The sequence below is a fragment of the Onthophagus taurus genome, chromosome 7 (assembly GCF_036711975.1).
Source record: "Onthophagus taurus isolate NC chromosome 7, IU_Otau_3.0, whole genome shotgun sequence".
Taxonomy (NCBI): domain Eukaryota; kingdom Metazoa; phylum Arthropoda; class Insecta; order Coleoptera; family Scarabaeidae; genus Onthophagus; species Onthophagus taurus.
Genome location: NC_091972.1, coordinates 15,437,389 through 15,459,802, shown reverse-complemented (window position 1 = coordinate 15,459,802; position 22,414 = coordinate 15,437,389). Strand labels below are relative to the sequence as shown.

Below are 22,414 nucleotides of genomic sequence, written 5' to 3'. Positions count from 1 at the left end.
GTCTTTGCGTGCGTGTTGATTGAACATTCTGGAATTAAGTGGCAGTCCTCTTCGTTTAAATGAGGACGTAGTACATCTTAAGGCTATCTTTACTCTCGGAACTGTGTGGCACTTGATCAGTATGTCATCGGCATACTCTAAAATCGTCAGCTTGATGATTTGTTGAAGCTGCTTAGTAATGAATATTGCTGCAATGGACGAGTTGCCTGCAACTATCTTGGTGAGGAACCACTATACTAAGAATAAAACTTAATTAGACTAATAACACGCCGATCTAGTATGAAGTGGCTAAACTCTTTAAAGGTGAAGGCAAAAGAATCTTCTCTGCGATTCTATTTGAAACGACAAAGATAGACACCGAACAGAAGTACTAGTTTAATTTCAGGTAGGTATAACCAACAATTCCACGTCGAAATGAATAACAAAGATCGTATGAAGATAAAGATAATACTGACAATCTGCCAATCAATTTTACTGTAGACGCTGTTGTACTTTACTTATACCATGTCGTAAAATATCAAGAAATTGGATTTAACAACTCTTTATAACACCATCATATTTTTCCAAAACAGCCTCATTTAGAATAAAGATACGTGATAATAATTTTCCAATCGACATTCGCAAGTTTTCTGTCTCTAGATAATAAAAGCCAGCCGGAAATTAACTTATTATTTTATTTTGACTTGAAATTGAATGCTCTACATTACCTTAGTGATTTTGTTTATGCTATTTATTTTTACTTTTTTAATTATTTTATTATTTATGTGAATTTGTTTTATTAACCCCAAACTTTTTTATTGTATCAATTTAAAATTTGGCACAATTCTAGCTTATCGTTTTAATCCCTTGCTTTGTCAGCGTTTCTTAGTAAATAATGAAAATTGCATTAATTTTAACAAGAAAACGTACACCCGATCTTGATATCTCAAGTTGACCTCGTAATATTTGCGTTTACATCGTAACATGCAAATCATATCACACATCACAACAAAAGTGACACATTAAATGTTGTTTTTACAATCAGTTTTTGTTAATTAATTTTAGTACGATATTTCATAAAATTAATCATATTTTAACTATCTATTTATAACATTTAAATCGTTAATATTCTATGCCATACAGAATTCTTTTGCAACTTAGATGCTGTATCATACAATTTGTGAAATGTGTCTATGCTATAATTCTTATGAAAAGAGTTTGTATCTTTTTTATTTTTCTAATTCATTCTTCCATTTTATTGAAACTGTTTACGATAACAACCACTAAAAAACATATCCACCTGTTTGTAATGTCTTCGCGTAGAACCAGAAATACGTATCATGACATATCTTTCAGTAATATCGGCGTCCTGGAATCCGATAATGTGCAGTCCCCGTCGAGAGTCATCCACTCAGTCCCACGGGATTCACAGGAATGCCTTTGTAATGGCCCTTCAGGCCTTGCCCCGGCTAGAAATAATGGAAGAAACAGCCCCGGGAAAACAATTAGAGCTGTGAAAATTATTTTTACGAGTTGTGGTCGCAAAAAAGGAAATTAATTGTTATCTTTATGGTGGTACATATCATTAAAAAAAACGTTTAGTAGATAATAATATGATGTGTTAACATGATGGTACGACCAGGATAATGGCATCAATTTTGTGGTATTACACGTTAGTTGAAGGACGATGGTCTCGGTGGAGCTTATTTTGAATCCCTCGTGAATGGCGAATTTTTCCCTCCTGTAACAATTCGCACGGTTTTAATAACGAAAATAGCGCATTCTTGTGCTGGGAAATTTCATTTGTCCGCTGGTGAAGGGGTACTCTATTAACGGGACGCGGTCAATTACGCAGTAATCATAACGTGATTACACCAGAGGCTTGGAAAATTTGAAATAAAAAACTAGAAGTCATCCGTTTTAATTTTTTCCATAGTCATTAGTTCTTAAGTTATTTAATTTCATAATTAGATTGAAAAAAAAATAGTACTTAATATTGCTATTTAATGTTTTCTAAGTAAATTATTTACTTTAAAGTCAACTGAATTTAGTGCTGTTTTTCATTATTGAGGAGCCCCTGTAATAAGTACCTTGGCGTAAACAAGTGGGAAAGTACAAAGCTCTTATCCTCGTCCGATGCGGTATGGTCGTCTCGGTATTAAAAGCTTCGAGGCGAAGCTGCGCTCGTCAAGATATTAATTGCTTTCAAAATAACTCGTCCGTACCGCAGGAGAGTCAATTAAGAGCCGGGAGGAAATTAATGGTATCCATTTACGGGTGGACATATCGACGTCCGTCGACAAAATTTAGACATCGATACTTGTGTGTGTTAAACGAGATGATAACTGGAATAATGTAAAAGTGAAATAATTTAAGAAACTTTAATAATAACAAAAAATTTAATAAACCTCAATAAAACTTTAGCAATTAATAATCTAATGATGATTTTCAGTAATTAAAAAAAGTTATGAATGAGTATTTAACAATTCAAATATAAGGCACTTATAAAATTTTAATCGGCCGAATAACATTATTTATTCAACGCTCTATTATTATTTACATCATATTTATATGAATCCTGAAATCACTCGATTTTTATATTGAATTCTATTTATTTTATTTCCCAACATACACTTGTATAATATTTATCAAAATTTTGTGCGAAACAATTTATCAAAAAAACGATTTTCAATCGTACTCCAAAAAATGTAGTTTCCTCTATTTCACATTAACTGTGAAAAGATTTTCTAGAAAAAGGGTTTTTATAACTAAAATTTCCGAATGTTGGACGTGTTTTCTATGTAATTCTAGTAAGTTCTAGCAGAATTTACAAAGTATAACAAACGCTGCATCGACAAGAAATGCAACCTTATCATGTTCAACAAGTGTCGTACTTTTAGGAAGGAGATCGATGGAGATTTAGACATTTAGCTTATCCCAAAAATGTTATTTACTGAAGCACCTATCTTCATTCCATAACAACCACAGTGTGTTAAATTTCAAAAGTCGAATCGTTAGTTCACGAAGATTTTTCATACTTCTCAGTATTGTATGTATCAAAGTATAACAAATATTGCATCGACAAGAAATGCATCCTTATCATGTTTAACAAGTGTAGTATCTTCAGGAAGGAGATCGAACGAGATTTAGGCCCACTTTTACTACCTCTTGATAAATTTATCCGATTGATAAATTGGCGTTCTTAGCCAATGAGAGCGCTTAAAACCACTGTAACCATGGTAATTTATCAAGAGGTGGTAAAAGTGGGCCTTAGGCTCGTTACTACCATCTTCTGATTAAGCTATCTAAGGGATTATTGCCATGGTTACGGCTATTTTACGCGCTGATTGGCTAGTAGATGTGTTTATCTATAAGATAAATTTAACTAAAAGATGGTAGTAATGGACCTTAGACATTTAGCTTATCGTTAACTTATCCCAAAAATGTTATTTACTGATGAAACTATCTTTACTCGATAACAACCACGTACATTCCTATGGTCTGCCGATTATTCTCATCCCATTGTGTGTTAAATTTCAAAAGTCCAATCGTTAGTTCTCGAAGATTTTTCATACTTCTCAGTATTGGATGTATCAAAGTATAACAAATATTGCATCGACAAGAAATGCGTTCTTAACATGTTTAACAAGTGTAGTATTTTCAGGAAGGAGATCGAAGGAGATTTAGACATTTACCTTATCGTTAACTTATCCCAAAAATCTTATTGACTGATGAAGCCATCTTTATTCGATAACATCCACGTACATTCCTATGGTCTGACGATAATTCTCATCCCACTGCGTGTTAAACTTCAAAGGTCCAATCGTTAGTTCAGGAAGATTTTTCATACTCCTCAGTGTTGGAAATATCAAAGTATAGCAAACATTACATCGACAGGAAATGCATCCTTATCATGTTCAAGAAGTGGAATATCTTCTGGAAGGAGATCGAAGGAGATTTAGACATTTAGCTTATCGTTAACTTATCCCAAAAATGTTATTTACTGATGAACCTGTCTTCATTCCATAACGACCACATACATATCTATGGTCTGCCGAAAATTCCCAAGCCACAGTGTGTAAAACTTCAAAAGTCCAATAGTTAGTTCACGAAGATTTTTCATACTTCTCAGTGTTGGACATATCAAAGTATAACAAATATTGCAGCGACAGGAAATGCATCCTTATCATGATTAACAAGTGTAGTATCTTCAGGAAGGAGATCGAAGGAAATTTTAATTAACTTATCTTTAACTTCTCCCAATAATTTTATTTTTTCATGACTATCTTTACTCAATAACAATAGTCTGCCGAAAATTCTCATCTCAAAGCTTTCTTCATCTATTTGCTGTTAATGTGTGTTGTGATGAAATTTGCGATATACTCATTGAAGTCGTTTTCTATTCACATCGTCTAAAAGGAATCATGTACATAATTCTTGAAAACTGATGCTGAAAAATTGCTGGAAAAGTTACCTTTAACCACCCCAGATGATATGTATTATTAACATGATCAAAATCTTCAAGACATGACTCTCGAAAACCATGCCTTGGTCACTTAGGATCCCAGACTTCACTGCGCTAAATTTATGTTTATGGGGATGATGAAGCGTGAAGTCTGCAAGGATAAAATTAATATTTGCAGCAACATTTAATGGGTCCAAAGATTTAGATTAAAATTAATCGTAGTAATAGTATGCAATAATTAAAAATTTAATTTTGATATCGTTTTCGCAATGATTACCGTCCTGGCGGGGCAACGACGACATCATTTCGGGCTTGGCAATTTCACCCTGTAAACCGAAAGTGTTATTGGATTAATCAAGGCGATTAAAATATTCGCCGCGGCTAATCGTTTCGGCCTTAACGAGGGCGTTAATTAGGGTGGATTACCCTCCAACGGTGACGCAAGCAGAAACTAATCGAGCTGCATAGGTTAATTTGGTTCCGTACACTCGATTTAACTTTTCCATTTCAAGTTTTTGGAACCACTAGGTAATTCATCAACGTAGTTGATGACGTTATCGAATTCTGTTTATATAGGAAATTGCATATGCACATCATTACTTTGTGTATCTATTATAAAATTTATCATATTGTTCGGTTTGATTAGCATATTCTTTGTTGATAATTGTTGAGACGATCCTATCATTTACACACTTAAGTATTGAATTGGTCACGAGAGAATGCATTTTGTTTCCAGTTTTTTTTTCAGTACGTCAATAAAGTCTAATCGATGTATTTAATTGATTAATTGATTTGAAAATTGTTTGAATACCTACATTTAAATGTTTTTCAATTACACTGTAATTCTTTGGTATTTAAGACCAATTTTTTTAATCTTAACTTTGTAATGATTCGTTTTATTTATTACCAGAAGATACCAATAAAATGAGTCATTAAGACATTTATAACTATCATCAATTCATTAACGACATAGACTAAAAAATTTATTTAAGTCAATTTTTTCTATCATATAACATAATTTAGAAGTTTAATTTATGAGTGAATTCAGGGAAAATATTGAAGTGAGAGTTTTATCTAGAAACTTAGATTAAGGGTCAATATTCTATTCTGAGAAACTTTTCCTAAGAGTGATAAGTATCTCGAGTTCGCTCTGTTTGCGAAGTCATTGTGGGCTGATTAAAGACTCTATTTTTTATTAAAAAAAGTATAAATTTACATAATTGATTATGAAATAAATAATATTAAATAATTACAAATTAAAACAGTCGTTCCCCGAAAGCAGAGTTTTAGTATTAGTGTTAGTATGAGTATTAGTGCGAGCATAGACAATAAACTTGAACTAAAACTTGAGCCATCTATGTAGAATTCTAGAGGTATAAGGGTGTAAATCATACATTGAAGTACATAGTCATGGTATCGCAAACCGAAGACTTGATAATTCAAACACGATGATGGAAGCCTTTAACAATGTTTCTAAGTTATTCACAATAAAACCAAGTTATAGTTGAATGTCGTCAAGATATATGAGGGTTCTATAATGCTTAAGGTTGGGACAGAGATTCGCAAAATTTACAATTAGAATTTCCAAAATCTAGGAAACGATTTTTTAAAAATCAATTGCTAATGAAGAGAAGCCAATGTAATTAAGCACTGAAAACAATATTATGGTATATTAGATGACATCGAAGGCCTATAAAAAATCGATAAGGATGAGGGCCATCACATTCCTCTCATTCAATCAAATATGATTCTAAATCCTGACAACAACACTCTTCTCTACAATCTTAGAGGTGACTTTTAAGATACTGATGGGCATAGCTCTTTTAGTTCAGTGGGATTTCTGCCTTTCGGGATAGGAAGGAATCACATGGCATCACATTCAACTCTTCATCTTCCACTTCTAATAGGATGACGTCCTGATTTTTCTATTTTTAAACTTCCTGTGACCATGACGTCCAACTAGCTTGGTGTCTGACTTTTTTGGCATGGTCCATTCGCCCAAAGTATCCCGTCGCCTGAATCGCACTCATCTCACCACATTCTGACTCTATAGTTTGATGCCTTTTTGAATATAGGGATAGTAACTCTAGTGTGCTGTTGTAGCAGTATTGTTTCTCCATACTCAATAAGCTCATTGTTTATGTCGTCGATATCTGGTGCTTTCGAGTCCTGCCAACCCTCCTCCTTTACTCGAGGTTGGCACCAGCAATGAGTTGCTCAAACCACCCAGGGATCACCACACGCTGTGTTATATGTATATCCAACTTGATTAAGTTTTAATAAATTGTGTAGCTCGAAAAAGTTCCACATCAAAGGCTAGAGAAAAGAACAGCCTATTAATAACCTGAGACAGAACGTTGAAAGTTGTTTATCCTTATAAGATATCTATCACAAGCGTGATAGCGAAATATTGATTTTTTGAATAGAATCAGTATTTTCAATGTTGTCAGAAATACTAAAAGTTTTACCTTTCCAAATGGGTAACAATTCAAAGTCACTCCTTAGTAAGTAGTTTTACCTAGATTTGCTGTATCGACTACTGCAATGTCAAGGTACTCGATATCGGCAAATATTTTGTGAAGTTAATTATAATACACCAGTATCAATTTGTTCTTATCGACAATTAAATCCTTAACATCTGAAATTATAGCGACCAAGGAACGAATGTTAAAATAAGTGAATTTTATCGCAGAAGGCAGTTTTAAAAAGCACATTTTGAGAGGCATAGATCCTGACAATCGAGAATACGAATTATCACCACTTAAAAAGGTCATTTTCGCTTTATTTTCGTAGTATTTTGCGTTTTAGCGGAATTCGAAAGATATTTCGTATCGGGCATTACCATCATTGCATTGGTTAAGGATTAAGCTTTCGAATGAGGTATTGATCGTCAAAATCGGTTAAGAGGTTCTCTTGTTCAAAATACTGTACATATAAATCCCTGTATATTTAGAGGTGCGAAAAATTGGGACCTAACTTCGTATAGATTTTTATTTGTAGATTTTTGTTGCAGTAGAAGTAGTGAACGGTTAATCCTTGAGTACTTCTCCAAATCATTTAACTTCTTATCCAAATGGGAGATTATGATTTTCTTCTTTTTCATCATCAATATTAACAAATTATAATTGCGTACAATTATCTAAAGTTTGATTTTATCGTACTTGTTTATCGGTATTGATTCTATCTAATTTTGTTTTAGGTTTTCTTTTGTTAGTCAATGAATAATGATTGCTACGATTACTCCCATCTCTTCGGCGATCTTTTTGGTGTCCTTTTCCTCGCGAGTCGATTGCGTTTGCTTATTTTGGCTATTCTGTCTTTCGCCATGTTAACTCCATTAGCGTTACCTTTCTTGACCCATCTGCCAATATCCTGTATGCCTCTCTTAATGCCTTGATTATTTATCCTGGGATCGATCTCAGGAAGTTCATCTTTACCTTTCTTAGTTTCTGCTTTATTCTCTCACGTCGTGTATTTTGAGGTTACTCTCTACTTGCTTGCCTCTGCAATCTTTAATGCTTTTGTCACCTGGTTTTGCGCCTCCTTGTATAGGTAGATCAACAAATGATGATTGCTACGATTGCTCCATCTCTTCGGTGACCTCTTTGCATCTCTCCCTTATTGCCTTGTTTGTTTGCCCTGCGATTAATCTGAGGAAGTTCATCTTTACCGTTCTTAGTTTTTGCTTTATTATCTGTGTTTTTGCTTTATTCCCTATGTTTCTCCTTTATTCTCTATGTTTCTGCTCTAGTCTCTGTTCCGTACATTAGTACTGGCTGAACTATCGCGTCATAGCTTAGATCTGGTTTTGTGCCTCCTTGTATAGGTTGCGATCGCTTGAAATTTCGACTTCCAGATAGTTGAAGATCAACAAATGATGATTGCTACGATTGCACCATCTCTTCGGTGATCTTTTTGCATCTCTCCCTTATCGCCTTGTTTGTTTATCCTGGGATCGATCTCAGGAAGTTCATCTTTACCTTTCTTAGTTTCTGCTTTATTCTCCGTGTTTCTGCTCTGGTGTCAGTTCCGTAGGTTGCACTGGCTGAATTATCACGTCGTATATTTTGAGGTTACTCTCTACTTGCTTGCCTCTGCGATCTTGAATGCTTTTGTCACCTGGCTTTGCGCCTCCTTGTATAGGTAGCAATCGCTTGAAATTTCGTTTTCCAGATAGTTGAAGATCAACAAATGATGATTGCTACGATTGCTCCATCTCTTCGGTGATCTTTTTGCATCTCTCCCTTATCGCCTTGTTTGTTTGCCCTGCGATCGATCTGAGGAAGTTCATCTTTACCATTCTTAGTTTTTGCTTTATTCTCTGTGTTTTTGCCTTATTCTCTATGTTTTTGTTATATTCTCTGTGTTTCTGCTTTATTCTCTGTTTCTGCTTTATTCCCTGTGTTTCTCCTTTATTCTCTATGTTTCTGCTCTAGTCTCTGTTCCGTAGTTTAGTACTGGCTGAACTATCGCGTCATAGCTTAGATCTGGTTTTGTGCTTCCTTGTATAGGTTGCAATCGCTTGAAATTTCGATTTCCAGATAGTTGAAGATCAACAAATGATGATTGCTACGATTGCTCCATCTCTTCGGTGATCTTTTTGCATCTCTCCCTTATCGCCTTGTTTGTTTGCCCTGCGATCGATCTGAGGAAGTTCATCTTTACCCTTCTTAGTTTTTGCGTTATTCTCTGTGTTTTTACCTTATTCTCTACGTTTTTGCTTTATTCTCTATGTTTCTGCTTTATTCTCTATGTTTCTGCTTTATTCTCTATGTTTCTGCTCTAGTCTGTTCCGTAGCTTAGCACTAGAATTATCGCGTCATATTTTAGATCTGGTTTTGTGCCTATTTGTATAGGTTGCGATTGCTTAAAATTTCGACTTCCAGATAGATGAAGATCATCAGCAGCATTTTGCTTGCTACTTACAACTTGCATTCTTGTAGCTCCCTAGCACATTTCATTTCTTTTCTAATCACAAATCTTTTTTTTTTTTAATTTTCTAAAAAGAAATTATTTTGCGATCAATCAGGTAACAATGAAAATACAAGATTCCTGTTACTTTTGTAATTCGCACATTAATACATTGAAATCTCGGCGACTTGCTTCAGTAATACACCAATTAATTTTTATTTACTCTCAATGCAAAAAAGATTTAGGAATTTTATTGAGAGACCAATTATAATCATTACAACTATGTGGGGTTATAAATTATTCATGATCCATGAATAACATGATGTAATATTTTAGACTACGATTTTCCACTAATTCGTCTATATTGGACGTACATATTTTATGCAACAGGTACGAAGGGCGCTGTATACCACCATTATCTAAAACAATCTTTGTAAGTACAAGAACTTGAATATTTTCCACCTGCGCTTTATAACTCATTGTAAGTGTCTATCAAACCATTACCATTAAACTCTTCAAAAAAGAGAATTTATGAAGTGTTTTCATTGGGTAGCCTGATATAATAATTAATTATGAGTTTTGCACGGAAAATATGATTTTTAATATATCGATATGATTTTTATTCAGGAATTCATAATGCAGAACTCTTAAAACGGAAATAAAATTCGCCCTTCTGAAATCGTTTTAAACGCATTGAATGTAATCCTTTTTAAAAGTAAAACTGAAATCGACTCGATTCGATTCCACTTGGATATGTCGTGAGTTTCGATCACAGGGTCGAAAGTGGAAACGCGTAAAATTCTTCGAGTTCCATACAGAAGGAGGACATTCTTGGGGGCGTCGCGGGCGGCTCGTCCGTCTTTATTGGTGACGGAGCCCGTCATTCCTATCAGGTGCCCGATATTGGAATACCTGGAAAGGAAGCCGATATTCATTTACATGTAATTGCATTATAGCGTCAGATCGCGTCGTTGTCGGCTACGACGCCGTACGCAATAAAAACCTTGCGCGTGGAGAGCGTCACAACTTTCGACCCTTTAATGGAGACGCCCGTCACCGCGTTAAAACTCTTTGTCGAAAGTTTGCCCGGGTAAATGAAGACCTCGAAAAAGGATCGGTGAACTTGATTAAAGTTACTCTTGGGTACTTGACTAGCATTTAAATCAATTTTTTTTTCTTTGAGAGGCAACGATGCTGTTAACTTGATGATTAAAGACTTAAATTGTTGATTTTTAGTTTAAATTGGATGGTTTAATAGATACGTTAATTGATCTTTAGAATCATTAAGATTTACAGTTAGGAATAACAAAAATTAAGTAATCGTTGGAGAATTTCTATTTGTCCAATTAGACTTATTTTAAATAGGAGTGGATGTTAAAGTTGTTTTGAATATGCATTCAATTATTGTTCAGTGAGCCAGACTCGTCATTGGTGGATGGGCGATAAATAGCATAGTCGAGCGACGATAAATTGAAAGGGATTTGCGGACAATAACATTCGTCACGGTGCGCTTTCCAATTGACTAACTAATCGGGAATTAACAAAAAACTATCCACTATTACTGATAAAATTTGCTTTTATATATCACTATGTGTTTTTAGTCTCTATTCTTATCTTAGTACTTTCCACGTTTTGACTTTATAGCTATTTAAGAAGATAGTTTTTGTAATAAAGCTTTTTTTGTTATAGGGTATGCTAAATCAGGAAAACACAGTTCGTCGACTTTAGCACTTACAACTCCAAAGAAAAGTAGGTATCTTAATGTAAATGTTTACGAGAAATTTTAATTCACAAAATTGACTCACCAATTGTTAAAAGTGTGGGTTTTAATGACTGTCTGTATAATTATCTAATTAACTTGTTATTTATGCAGATGGCGATAGGTTTAGGTCAGTTTACACCAAAACCTTCTTATTAAAACGCACTAATTACACGTTTACTCTTGAATTTTTATCTAATTGTTTATTCAATTTAATGATTTCTTACCAACCCACTATATTCAGTAAAATGTCAAGGATTTTTACGCTATTTACATTTAATCTTATTTTTTGTTAATAGATCTTCATGTTCAACTGGAAGAAGATGAAAAACGGGGTTACGAAACGTTCGCCCTTTCGACAAGTTCGAGTCAAGCTGAAGTGGATTTAAACTCACCACATCTACCCGATGATAACAGAGAAACTTGGACATCTAACGCGGACTTTTTGTTATCCATAATAGGTTTTGCTGTGGACTTAGCCAACGTTTGGAGATTTCCTTACCTCTGTTATAGGAATGGTGGAGGTATTAATCAAAAATTTTTTTATATACTTTAATCATTTCGCTTTATGTTATTAAATAATATAAATTATTTTGTTTGTAATATATAGGGGCTTTTCTCATACCATACTTCTTAATGCTGATTTTTGGAGCCGTCCCCCTTTTTTACATGGAACTCGTCCTCGGGCAATTCAACAGACAAGGTCCTGTTAGCGTTTGGAGAATTTGTCCGTTGTTTAAAGGTAAAACCTTTATATTTTTAAACAAAATTTTCGATTTTTGTTTCAAACGTATGTCGATTCGGTTTATTTAAAACGATGTTAAAGTGGTTCTGTTTTTTAGTTGAATATTGCGCGCTTGGGAAAACTGTAATCATATTTTCGGAATTTAATTTTTAAGGCAACTCGTTTTTTCTATTTATATTGCAGAGAAAAATATTTGTATAATTCAAAATGCAAAACAATTTTTTATCTAAATTGTATTCCGATAGAATTATTATCTATTTAAGTTAAAAAATATCCTAGTCATTGTAAAACCTGATTATACTTCAACAGATCATAGACTATTGTTTAGAATTCGTGCACTTTATTATGGAAATAATAACTATTTTATTCAGACTGCAATTATAATTACTGTCTTTATAATTTAAATGTTTTGAAGAAAGTGAAAATGAATTAAACGTCGTTCATAAAAACTCTGAATCTCAACGTTTTACAACCTCTCTATTAGGTATTATACTGCCGTATAAATTTCGCGTTTGAGATTTAACTGCAACTCAAGTTACACGATCTTATAAATTACACAAAATGGAACTTTTCACGGATCACGGAGGACTATCGATTTTATAAATAGTAAATTTACATTTTTAACATAAAATTTGATTTTAGTTATGAATAAACTCGATAAATTAATCAATTTATTTCGACTTGAAACAGGTGTTATATGAATGTGTTATTAACAGTTTATGTACAATAGAAATGGATTGAACAATACGATTTGAAGGTCATCCTGTCTGCCTTTTGGATGATGGTCTGCAATTTATGATAGTCCTTGGCAGCCTATTTCTTTCAATTCCTGAAACGTGTTTGTTTCAGAGACTCCTACTTGCGCGAATCCAACTTACCATATCTTCTTCCATTTCGCATTCCACCCGAATTTCCTTGATTCTTCTATGATCTCATAATGTGATTTCAACTATCAAAATTGTCATCTCGTAGGTATGCATCCGGACTTGTTCTATGATCTCGTCCATTCACATTCAATGATATTTCTTCTCTGCCAAGTGTATTTGTTTTAATTGTCTTGATATTGTTTATGTTACGTCGTCTAATTGTTTCTTAATTACGTGTATTTGTCTTCTATTGTATTTCTTTTATTTGTCTTTTGTCTTCTTCATGGTTAACAACGAAGGCGGCATTGATTGTTGGTCTGCTTTTCCGACTGCCCTGTTGTTCCTCGTTTTTTTATAAATTGCTTCAGAATGCAACGTTGCAGGACGCGGGAAAACAACTTCATGGATGTGTCTAGAAGGGAAATTCCTCTGTAATTCTCTGGTATGAGGTATGAGGATATTACTTTCTTAAATCCTTCTCCTTCCGACTTGAGCAACCTTAAAATAGGATGTATGTAAAAGTAAAAACTTTTTGAGAAATACTAAAATGTTTTAATTCTATTCAAGCAGACATGTTTCGAAACTAATGTTTCATCTTCAGTACATAGAATATTATACAATATAATGGAATAAAATTAGTTAGTAGGTTGGGTTCAGGAATAGATCTAAATCTCTTTTTAGATCTAAATTTTATTATATTAGGGAAATATGGAGAATTTCATCCCATTTATTGAGCAACCTTGTTTGGGGATATTGTTCGTACCTGCTTAGTTGTCGTTTATTAGTTCTTTCTTCGTTGTGAATTGTTCTATTTCCTCAGCTTTCGCAGTATCTGCTCTCTCTACTATGGTGGGTTTCTGGTCATAAAGATATTGAGAGCAATGAAAAGAATAAGCTGGTCAAAGAGGCAGCGAGAAGACCTCAACCCGGCTGTGGATTACAAAAAAGGCACTTAAACCAGGTAATTAATACATGAGTGGCTTCAAAGGTAGCGTTGCGCTGGAAAAAACTTCCAGGACACAGACAGGGGAAAAGTATGATAACTCCATCGCAAAAGAAAACTTAAGGTCGCTCTCAGGCTTCCTGACCGACCTTAAGGATTAAATTTGTCGACTTTGCAACGACAAGTCAGAGACCGCTGAACATATTCTACGTGAATGCGTCGCCTAAGACACAAAATTTTCGAAAAGGTTCACCTGACACCTACTGACATAAAGGAACAAGACCTTGGAGCAATACTAAGGTTCATCAGGGATCTAGATTTTTCCTAAATCTTTGAAGGGCTTAAATTACAATAGATCTTATAGGTTGCTGTGATGAGAGGGGCTCCCCTCAGCCCGGCAGCAATAATAATAATCTGCTCTCATCATAATCTAGTCTTTGTTCTTCGATGGAGTGGCTGTTCCACGTGTGGTATATTATTTTGGATGTATGTATGTATGTATGTATGGATTGGAGAGTGCATGCAAAACCGCACGCCACACTTAGGCCCCATTGGGCCCCTTGTGCATCCTCCCATTACACACTCTGGTCACATCAACCAGCCTAAGGATTTACCAAAGGCTAGGACGGCTCCTAGAGGTGCATTCCTGATGTCATCTGTGGTCGGCCATTCCTCCCCGAAGGTCCTCATTCTGAGGTCGGTCAGAGAGGGGCAGTCACACAAGATGTGTTTAACCGTCTCGTCATCCTGTTCACAGGCTCGACAGAGAGGGGAGTCAGCAAGCTTCATGTTTTGAAGGTGCTTGTTTACCTTACAGTGTCCCGTGAGGAGACCTGTGGCAGTGCGAAGGGCACTTTTACCGAGCCCTACGAAGAACTGGGCTGTTGCGGCTGAAGGATATTTTAACAATTCCTTGGCGAGATGACAGCCCGGGGTACGGTCCCACCCGTTTAAAAATTTTTTGTGGGTAATGCGCTTGATTAACTCGATGTGAGTAGCTAAAGAGGGGGTAATTATCGGCTCGGGTGCACAGGGCGCTCTACCGGCAGCACGTTTGGCAAGCCTGTCAGCGTGGTTGTTACCCTTGGAGCCGGAATGCCCCTTAACCCACTGGATTCTGACACGATTGTATTTCGCGGCCTCCTCCAGTGCTTTGTGACAATCCATTACTACTGCAGACGTTATAATAACTCTGCTTAGAGCTAAAAGAGATTGTTTACTGTCTGTGAAAATAGTGAAGCACTTACCCCGCTTGTTGGATTCAACAATGCAGTCGGCAGCAAGTTTAATAGCAGTTAGTTCCGCTTGTATGACGGTGGTGCTAGACCCTAAAGGTTCCGAGAGGCGAATCGGGGGATCGTGAGAGAATACCCCGGCGCCTGCACCATTTCGTCCTTTTGAACCATCAGTGTAGATCTTAAAAGTTCTTAGTTCATCTACTACTGTGGGACTGACGTGGGTGAGGTACTTCTTTGAGAAAACATATTTTGCTGGTCTGTGATCAGTCTTACACTCGAGTAGGGGTGTGTCTAACACTGCTTCCCTCCAGAGTGTTGAACTGCTGCCAGCGTCCTCATCCTTCATAGTTCCTACTGATTGTAGTCTTTTCATGGTTACGAACGCCACTTCCTGAATATGTAGGTTGAGTGGTGGTAAATTTAACATGATTTCCATGGCCGCGGTGGGGGTTGATCGCAGCGCACCTGTAACATACAGACACGCGAGTCTCTGTATTCTATTAAGTGCAGTGGTGGCGGTAGACCTAGAAGTTCTAGTCCACCATACCACCGCACCGTACGTTAGCATTGGTCGAACAACGGCGGTGTAAATCCACAGGGCTATCTTGGGAGACAGACCCCAAGTCCTCCCGACAGCCCTCCGGCACTGGCCGAAGGCGACACAAGCTTTATTAACTCTATTGTCTAGGTGGGATTTCCACGTTAGTTTACTGTCTATTATTAAGCCCAAGTACTTAACTTCAGTAGACAGTTTAAGTGGAGTTTTAGCGAGCGTTGGCAATCTAGGATTGCCAATGTTGCGCTTGCGTGTAAAAAGAACCATTTCTGTCTTCTTGGGATTGACGGAAAGGCATTGTTTATTACACCAGTTCTCAATTAGATTGAGTGCTTCCTGCATCCTATCGAGGAGTACGTTAGCGTACTTGCCTCTAATGAGGATTGTCAGGTCATCTGCGTAGCCAACGGTTTTAAAACCGGCTAGTTTTAGGCGTTTCATGAGGCTATCGAGGGTGAGATTCCACAAAAGTGGAGAAAGTACCCCCCCTTGCGGACAGCCTCTAGTAACAGCCCCTTGAAGAGTGGCTTGGCCAGCTCTTAGTTTGACGACCCTTTGTCTTAGAGTGCTCTCAATCCAGCCGCACAGGGCCAGAGGAACGTTATGCTCTAGCAAGGCGTCGTTAATTCCGGAGAAGGTAGTTTTATCAAAAGCTCCTTCCACGTCAATAAAAACCCCGAGGGCGGACTCTTTGTGGTCCAGCGCACCACCGACGAAACTGATCACTGAGTGAAGAGCCGTCAGCGTGGACTTTCCCTGGGTGTAAGCATGTTGATTAGAGTCTAGTGGCCTGCTGCGCAGACAAGAGTCTCTAATGTAACGATCGCAAAGCCTCTTCAACGTTTTCAATAGAAAGGAATTATTTTGGATCATTATTCCGTTTAGTTCCTTTATGGTTGTTTTGTGCATTTTCCAGATTCGTTTTTGGATTTTGTATAGATAATGTCCCATGTTAAACTAAAACTAGAACTAACATTAGCGCTAGTGACTTTGAACTTCACTTTGAACTTGTTTCTGAAGAAGGTTGCAACATGGCATCCGAAACGTTAAACACTGTTTCAAAAGACGCATGGCTTAACCCGAAAGTTTCTAGTTCTAGATCTAGTATTAGTTCCAGATGATAGTGCTGGTGTTAGTTCTAGCTTTAGTTTAATTAACACCGTTCATGGCAGGTGTTAAGTCTTCGTACTTATACGTTCATGCTTATATGTTCCATGTCTTCGCAATGTTCTTCCTTTATCTCTCGTGTTCTCGTTTTCTTTGTTCCTTGTGTTTATGAAGTTGATGATCTTTGTGTCTTGTTGGATTTATGCATTAAGTGGGTCTTCTTTTTTCCTAGTCTAGCATTGATGGTCCTTGTGCCCAGTGCTTCCACTGCAGCTTGATGTGTCCTTTCATTGTAATTTTTCCTAACACTAGGTTATGATCCGATTCTTTGTTAACGGTAGTTAATGACCTAACAGCCAATACTCGTTGTGGCCCGATTGCTCTGTCTGTTATTATGCAATCCTTCGTAGATGTTGTCCCTTTGCTTTCTTGAAACGTGACTTTTTGTTAATATTTGTGATTAAAATAGGTATTGTTGAATCACAGTTTATTGTGGCAGACAACATCTCACAACGTTAGTTAATTATTTCAGGTTGCCCATTACTATAATGTTTTCTTGGTGCAGTAGCTTTTCTATTAACTGTAATTGTTCGTAAATTGGCCATCCGGTGTCTGGTTAGACTGATATTAAGTGTACCATTCAGATCTACTCCGGATCTTTGCGTTTGTCCGAGCGAATCAGTAAATGATTATGGCATTGTATTGTACCTTTGCCTTTTTTTCGTTTCAGTAATGCTTTTTGAAGCAATGATTCTTTCCTCACAGAGCCTATTATGGCAATTGCCATTTTGGTCGATTTAGTGTTTATGGGAAATGGCACAAAATTAAAAAAAAAATGATTAAAACGCGATTAATTACTTAATGGTTGCCCTTAAACTCTAGACGTAATTCGGCCACATGACCCTAGGGTATCATGAACCGATACCTACTTAGATTACTAAATAATATTAAAATTGCTCATATTAAAAAAACGGCAAACCTTTTGCTCAAAGTGTAGCTAAAGAGGGTCGCGATTTTCTACACCACGGTCTTCACATAGAGAAGTCTTTAGAAATACATCTTTAGAAAATCGTTTAGAACTTTTAACATTACAAGAAAGTTATCTAACTTTTACAACTATAACAAAGTTTTATTATATCTTTTATGCATTCTTTTTTTGTTTTAATAAATTCAATATTTTTTAGGAGTTGGTTTCTGTGCAGTATTGGTCGCATTCTACGTATCCTTTTACTACAATGTGATTATCGGTAATAATCTTAAATCGATTATGTTTTAACAAATTTTAACAATATCTTTTTAGCTTGGTCGCTTTATTTCTTAGGAACTAGTTTTAGTATGGAATTACCCTGGATACATTGCAATAATACATGGAATTCGGTTTTATGCTGGGATAAACCCTACAATCACACCATCGGAAACGATTCACTTTCATTAGGAATAAATGAAATGAAAAGACATACACCGGCGGCCGAATATTTTACGTAAATACACATTTTTGTCTTATCCAACAATGTTATAATTTTTTTTGTTATTTTTAGTCGTAGTGTATTAGAAATTCAACACAGTGAAGGTTTATCAGACATGGGTTACCCAAAATGGCAACTTGTCCTGTGTCTTTTAGCTGTTTATTGCACACTGTACATTTCCCTTTTTAAAGGAGTAAAATCTTCTGGAAAAGTAGTATGGGTAACGGCCACCATGCCATATGTCGTGCTTAGTATTTTGCTGGTAAGGGGTCTGATGCTTCCGGGAGCCCTCAAGGGTATTTCCTACTACCTCAACCCGGAGCTTTCCAAATTAAAAGAAACGCAGGTAAGTTAATTTAATGGTCCTAATAACTTTTCCCTTCTATAGATGTTGCGTGAGTGAACGTAATATCTACTTTAATAACCCAAAGAGGCTTATAAAAGCATTGAAAAAAATTTAATATATTTTTTTTAGGTCTGGTTAGATGCAGCCGTTCAGATATTTTATTCCGTTGGAGCTGGATTTGGTGTTCATTTATCTTATGCAAGTTATAATACGTTTCATAATAATTGCCTAAAGTAAGCATTTAAACACCTTCTTATAATATAATAACCACTAAATATTTAATAATTTTTTAGAGACTGTTTGGTAACAACCGCAGTTAATAGTTTCACAAGCTTCTTTTCCGGATTCGTAATTTTTACATATCTCGGTTATATGTCTCATAAACAACAAGTTCCAATTAGCTCTGTAGCAGCTGAAGGTCCTGGACTAGTGTTTCAAGTGTATCCTGAAGCAGTTGCGACTTTACCAGGATCACATGTATGGTCGGTGCTGTTCTTTTTCATGTTAATAATGCTCGGACTGGATTCTGGAGTAAGAACAAAAAATCATAAAATCTTTTTTAATATAACAATTTAATTAATAAATATTCTTCTTATAGATGGGTGGTTTAGAATGTGTTATAACAGGATTAATGGATGAATTTAATAAGTATTTTAAATGGAAAAGAGCGAGGGAGATTTTTACTTTAATTGTTATAACCATGTCCTTCTGCGTCGCTTTGGTCAACATAACTCCGGTAATTTTCGATTTTCCTTTTAAAAATATTTGTGATTTAATTGGGTTTTTTTACAGGGTGGTATTTATATGTTTCATCTGTTTGATACATACTCAGCTGGAATTTCCTTACTTTGTTCGGCTCTTTTCGAATCTATTGCAGTATCTTGGTTTTATGGTAAATAATCAAAATATGCAATTTGAATAATTTTGATGATGGTTAAAATAACTATATATTAAAAGTATTAAAAGAATGTAAAGTCAGTATTTTGTAACAGAGTTCTTTCATCGATAAATCTAAACATTTCTTCTAATCATGCACATTGTGAATTATGCAATGACATACGAGACTTTTGAACGTAAGGTCATAAGTTGGATCGATGTATAAATTTCATTATTAAACTTATGACCTTTTATTCTATGATTTCTACGATGTACCTGGAATCCACTCTATATAAACTTTTGAATGTAGACCTAATTGAATTGCATGTGCATTATTTCCTAGAACACACACATCAAAATGTATTATTATCCCTGATTCCAGCCGCGCAAATATTCTTGTGTCTTAATCCGATGGAAAAGTCTGTCACAAAATCACAATGACTAAATATAGTTTAATATAATACTTTAATTCAAACATTTAATTCCAACATCAAAATTTTATAAAAATATTATTAACGTTGCAAATTTCCCATAACATATTTATTTTTCTTTTAGGACTTGATAGATTTACACAGGACATAAAAGCTATGTTAGGATCAACTCCAGGACCATTTTGGAGGATATGTTGGAAATTTATAAGTCCTTTATTCATTATTGTACGACATTTTATATTTGCATATCTAATTATTTACAAATGTGTTATTTTTAGGGTGTTGTGGTTTTTGGATTAGCTTTCCACGAACCACTCAGATATATTGATTATATTTACCCGAGTTGGGCAGAATGGGTCGGTTGGTGTTTAACGTTGTCTTCAGTATTGATGATACCACTGGTAGCTGTAATACAATTAATACGAACTCCTGGTACATTCAAAGAGGTTCGTAAACTTATACATCTATTTCAAGTTATCCTAAACACATTATATTTTGTATTCAGAGATTGGCAATTTGCATTTCCCCTGAAGAAGAACACGAGCAGTTAAGGGAGAGTAGAATAGTAAGTAGATTTAAGGCAAAACATTGGCTGTTCGTGTAAAGATTCAGATCAATTTAATCTTAAGTAGATAAAGTAAACAAAATTATAATGTTAACATAATAGTATTTATCGGATTTGCATTTATAGAGTAACATAGTAAAAAAATGTTTAATGTAAGTGTTTGTTATCGCTATTAGTATTTATTGAGGTGAGCGCTGGTCGTACCGATGATACTTAAAGAAATATCCCGTTAGCTCTTTATGAAGATTAAAGGTCGTTTTTTGCCACTCGAAATCCATAAAAAGCGATAAGTTTCCTGGAATTGGTACACAAGGGCTAGCTTTGTCGTTGGATACTTACCATCTTTCGTTCTTCGACGAGGTTGACTAATTCTTGGAAACGACATTTATAAAACTCTTAATTTTTATCTAGTCCTATATATTTGTATAAATAATGTATAACTCATTACGTGCCAAAATAATTTAACGATGAACAAAAAGTTTTTATTCTTTATATGTTATATTAGAACGCTTAATTAGCTAAGTCGTAGATACTAAAGTGTGGGTCCAACAAAAAAAAACAATAAATATCCGCTTTATTTGGCTGGTCCAAAACATATGTGTAGAAGATAAGACAATAAACGCGGCGAGTTAGCATAGAGAACTAATTAGCTCTATGTATCTTCTTCCTATATGAGATCGTATTTAATATTATTACAAGAAAGTAAATAATGCTAGGGACCATAAGTTTCATTTAAAATAATAGAAGAAAAGTGTAAACGATAAATTGCAATACAATCATTTCTTTACACTGATAACTGTCCATTAGATAATTATTGGGTGGAATTATTATTAATGGCTCTATTTATAAGCTAGAAAAGAAGAGGTGTCGTCGTAACCTATCGATTAGGTAAAAATTTTTTAGCAACACTGCCTTCGTTGCTGGAAAATTTTTCGACAATAATTTGCATATATCTCTTACCTTTCTAAATGTATTGTTTTTAAGAAAAACATGTGTTTAATATATCTGACTGTACGTTGTGGAAATATATAATATACAAATTTAAAATTGTTGTTATTATTCGAAAAGTTTGTTTTGAACAGGAAATTTTTGATCTTTTGGAGTATAGTTAAAAACTTTTGACTGATGATGAGGTGATAGTACAGTAAAACCTCGATATAATGAACTAGTACTGGCAAAGGAGTGTCCGTTGTAGCTAAAAGTTCGTTATATGAAACATTTTTCATTTGCACCTTAAACTGTTTCAGAGAATAATTTTAATGTACACAAATTCGTTAGTTCTACTTTTAGTTCAATAAAAATATACAACAATTTAGCACTGAATAACAACTAAAACAAGAACTAATAATAGATACTAGACCTAGAACTAGAAATGTTCGGATCATAAGACGGCTAGTGTTAGTTCTATTTGTAGTTCAATAAAAATATAACCAAAACTAGAACTAACAGTAAACCTGGAGACGTCTTAAGAGACGTACTTTAAATTTGAAACCTACACTAATTGCTTTAAAAATACTGGATATGTTTTATGTTTATTTACAAAACATGCCTTAGATAAGTGAATACAGCATGAAGACATCAAGCAATAATCTTTGGCAATGTGAGCTCCATTTGAGACACTACTGTTACATTTGCACGTTAAGAAAGTGGCGAGGACGATCTCAACCCTTCATCACCTCTTTCAGCCACTTTTATCTCTTTCTTCTCTCGTCCAGCAACATTATCTATCAGACATTCGCACAATTATTCATATTTTTTAAGTATACGCACAATTTTTATAGTTTGCACATATTTTCCTTCATCCAACACCATACCTTAAATCTTGTTATCACTATCATTTCTTTTACCCTTTTATTTTCTGATAGATATGCTGATAATCCTTTTGTAATAAAATCTTACAATTAGATAAATATTATTATATCTGTTCCTCCTCTGCTACCCCAGCACACAACTTCTGAATCTTCTTCACCAACACCCATTGATTTCTGATATTCTGCTGACTCATCTCTATTATTTATTAACATTACTCAGAGCTGGCAGAACAGAATATCCATTACATTGCCCAACATTTTTAATTGATAGTAATTCACTCTGGTAAACAAAACTGACCTTACTTAGCATTCCTTCACGGTATAATTGAGTTTCAAAAGAAAACTAACCT

At 35.1% G+C, this 22,414-nt stretch overlaps 1 protein-coding gene across 1 annotated transcript in view; it reads left to right on the top strand.

Moving 5' to 3' along the window:
* The window catches only part of LOC111425481 (sodium-dependent dopamine transporter-like), a 32,763-nt gene extending 11,463 nt beyond the window's left edge, over positions 1-21,300 (top strand). The window contains exons 2-14 of the mRNA XM_023059529.2: positions 11,045-11,104; positions 11,414-11,638; positions 11,725-11,856; positions 17,754-17,816; positions 17,870-18,050; positions 18,108-18,381; positions 18,511-18,614; positions 18,675-18,912; positions 18,980-19,117; positions 19,174-19,273; positions 19,813-19,913; positions 19,967-20,134; positions 20,194-21,300. Of these exons, the coding sequence (XP_022915297.1) occupies positions 11,045-11,104; positions 11,414-11,638; positions 11,725-11,856; positions 17,754-17,816; positions 17,870-18,050; positions 18,108-18,381; positions 18,511-18,614; positions 18,675-18,912; positions 18,980-19,117; positions 19,174-19,273; positions 19,813-19,913; positions 19,967-20,134; positions 20,194-20,292 (1,883 nt within the window). The 3' untranslated portion in view covers positions 20,293-21,300. The remainder of the gene's footprint in view (positions 1-11,044; positions 11,105-11,413; positions 11,639-11,724; positions 11,857-17,753; positions 17,817-17,869; positions 18,051-18,107; positions 18,382-18,510; positions 18,615-18,674; positions 18,913-18,979; positions 19,118-19,173; positions 19,274-19,812; positions 19,914-19,966; positions 20,135-20,193) is intronic.
* The last annotated feature ends 1,114 nt before the right edge of the window (positions 21,301-22,414 follow it).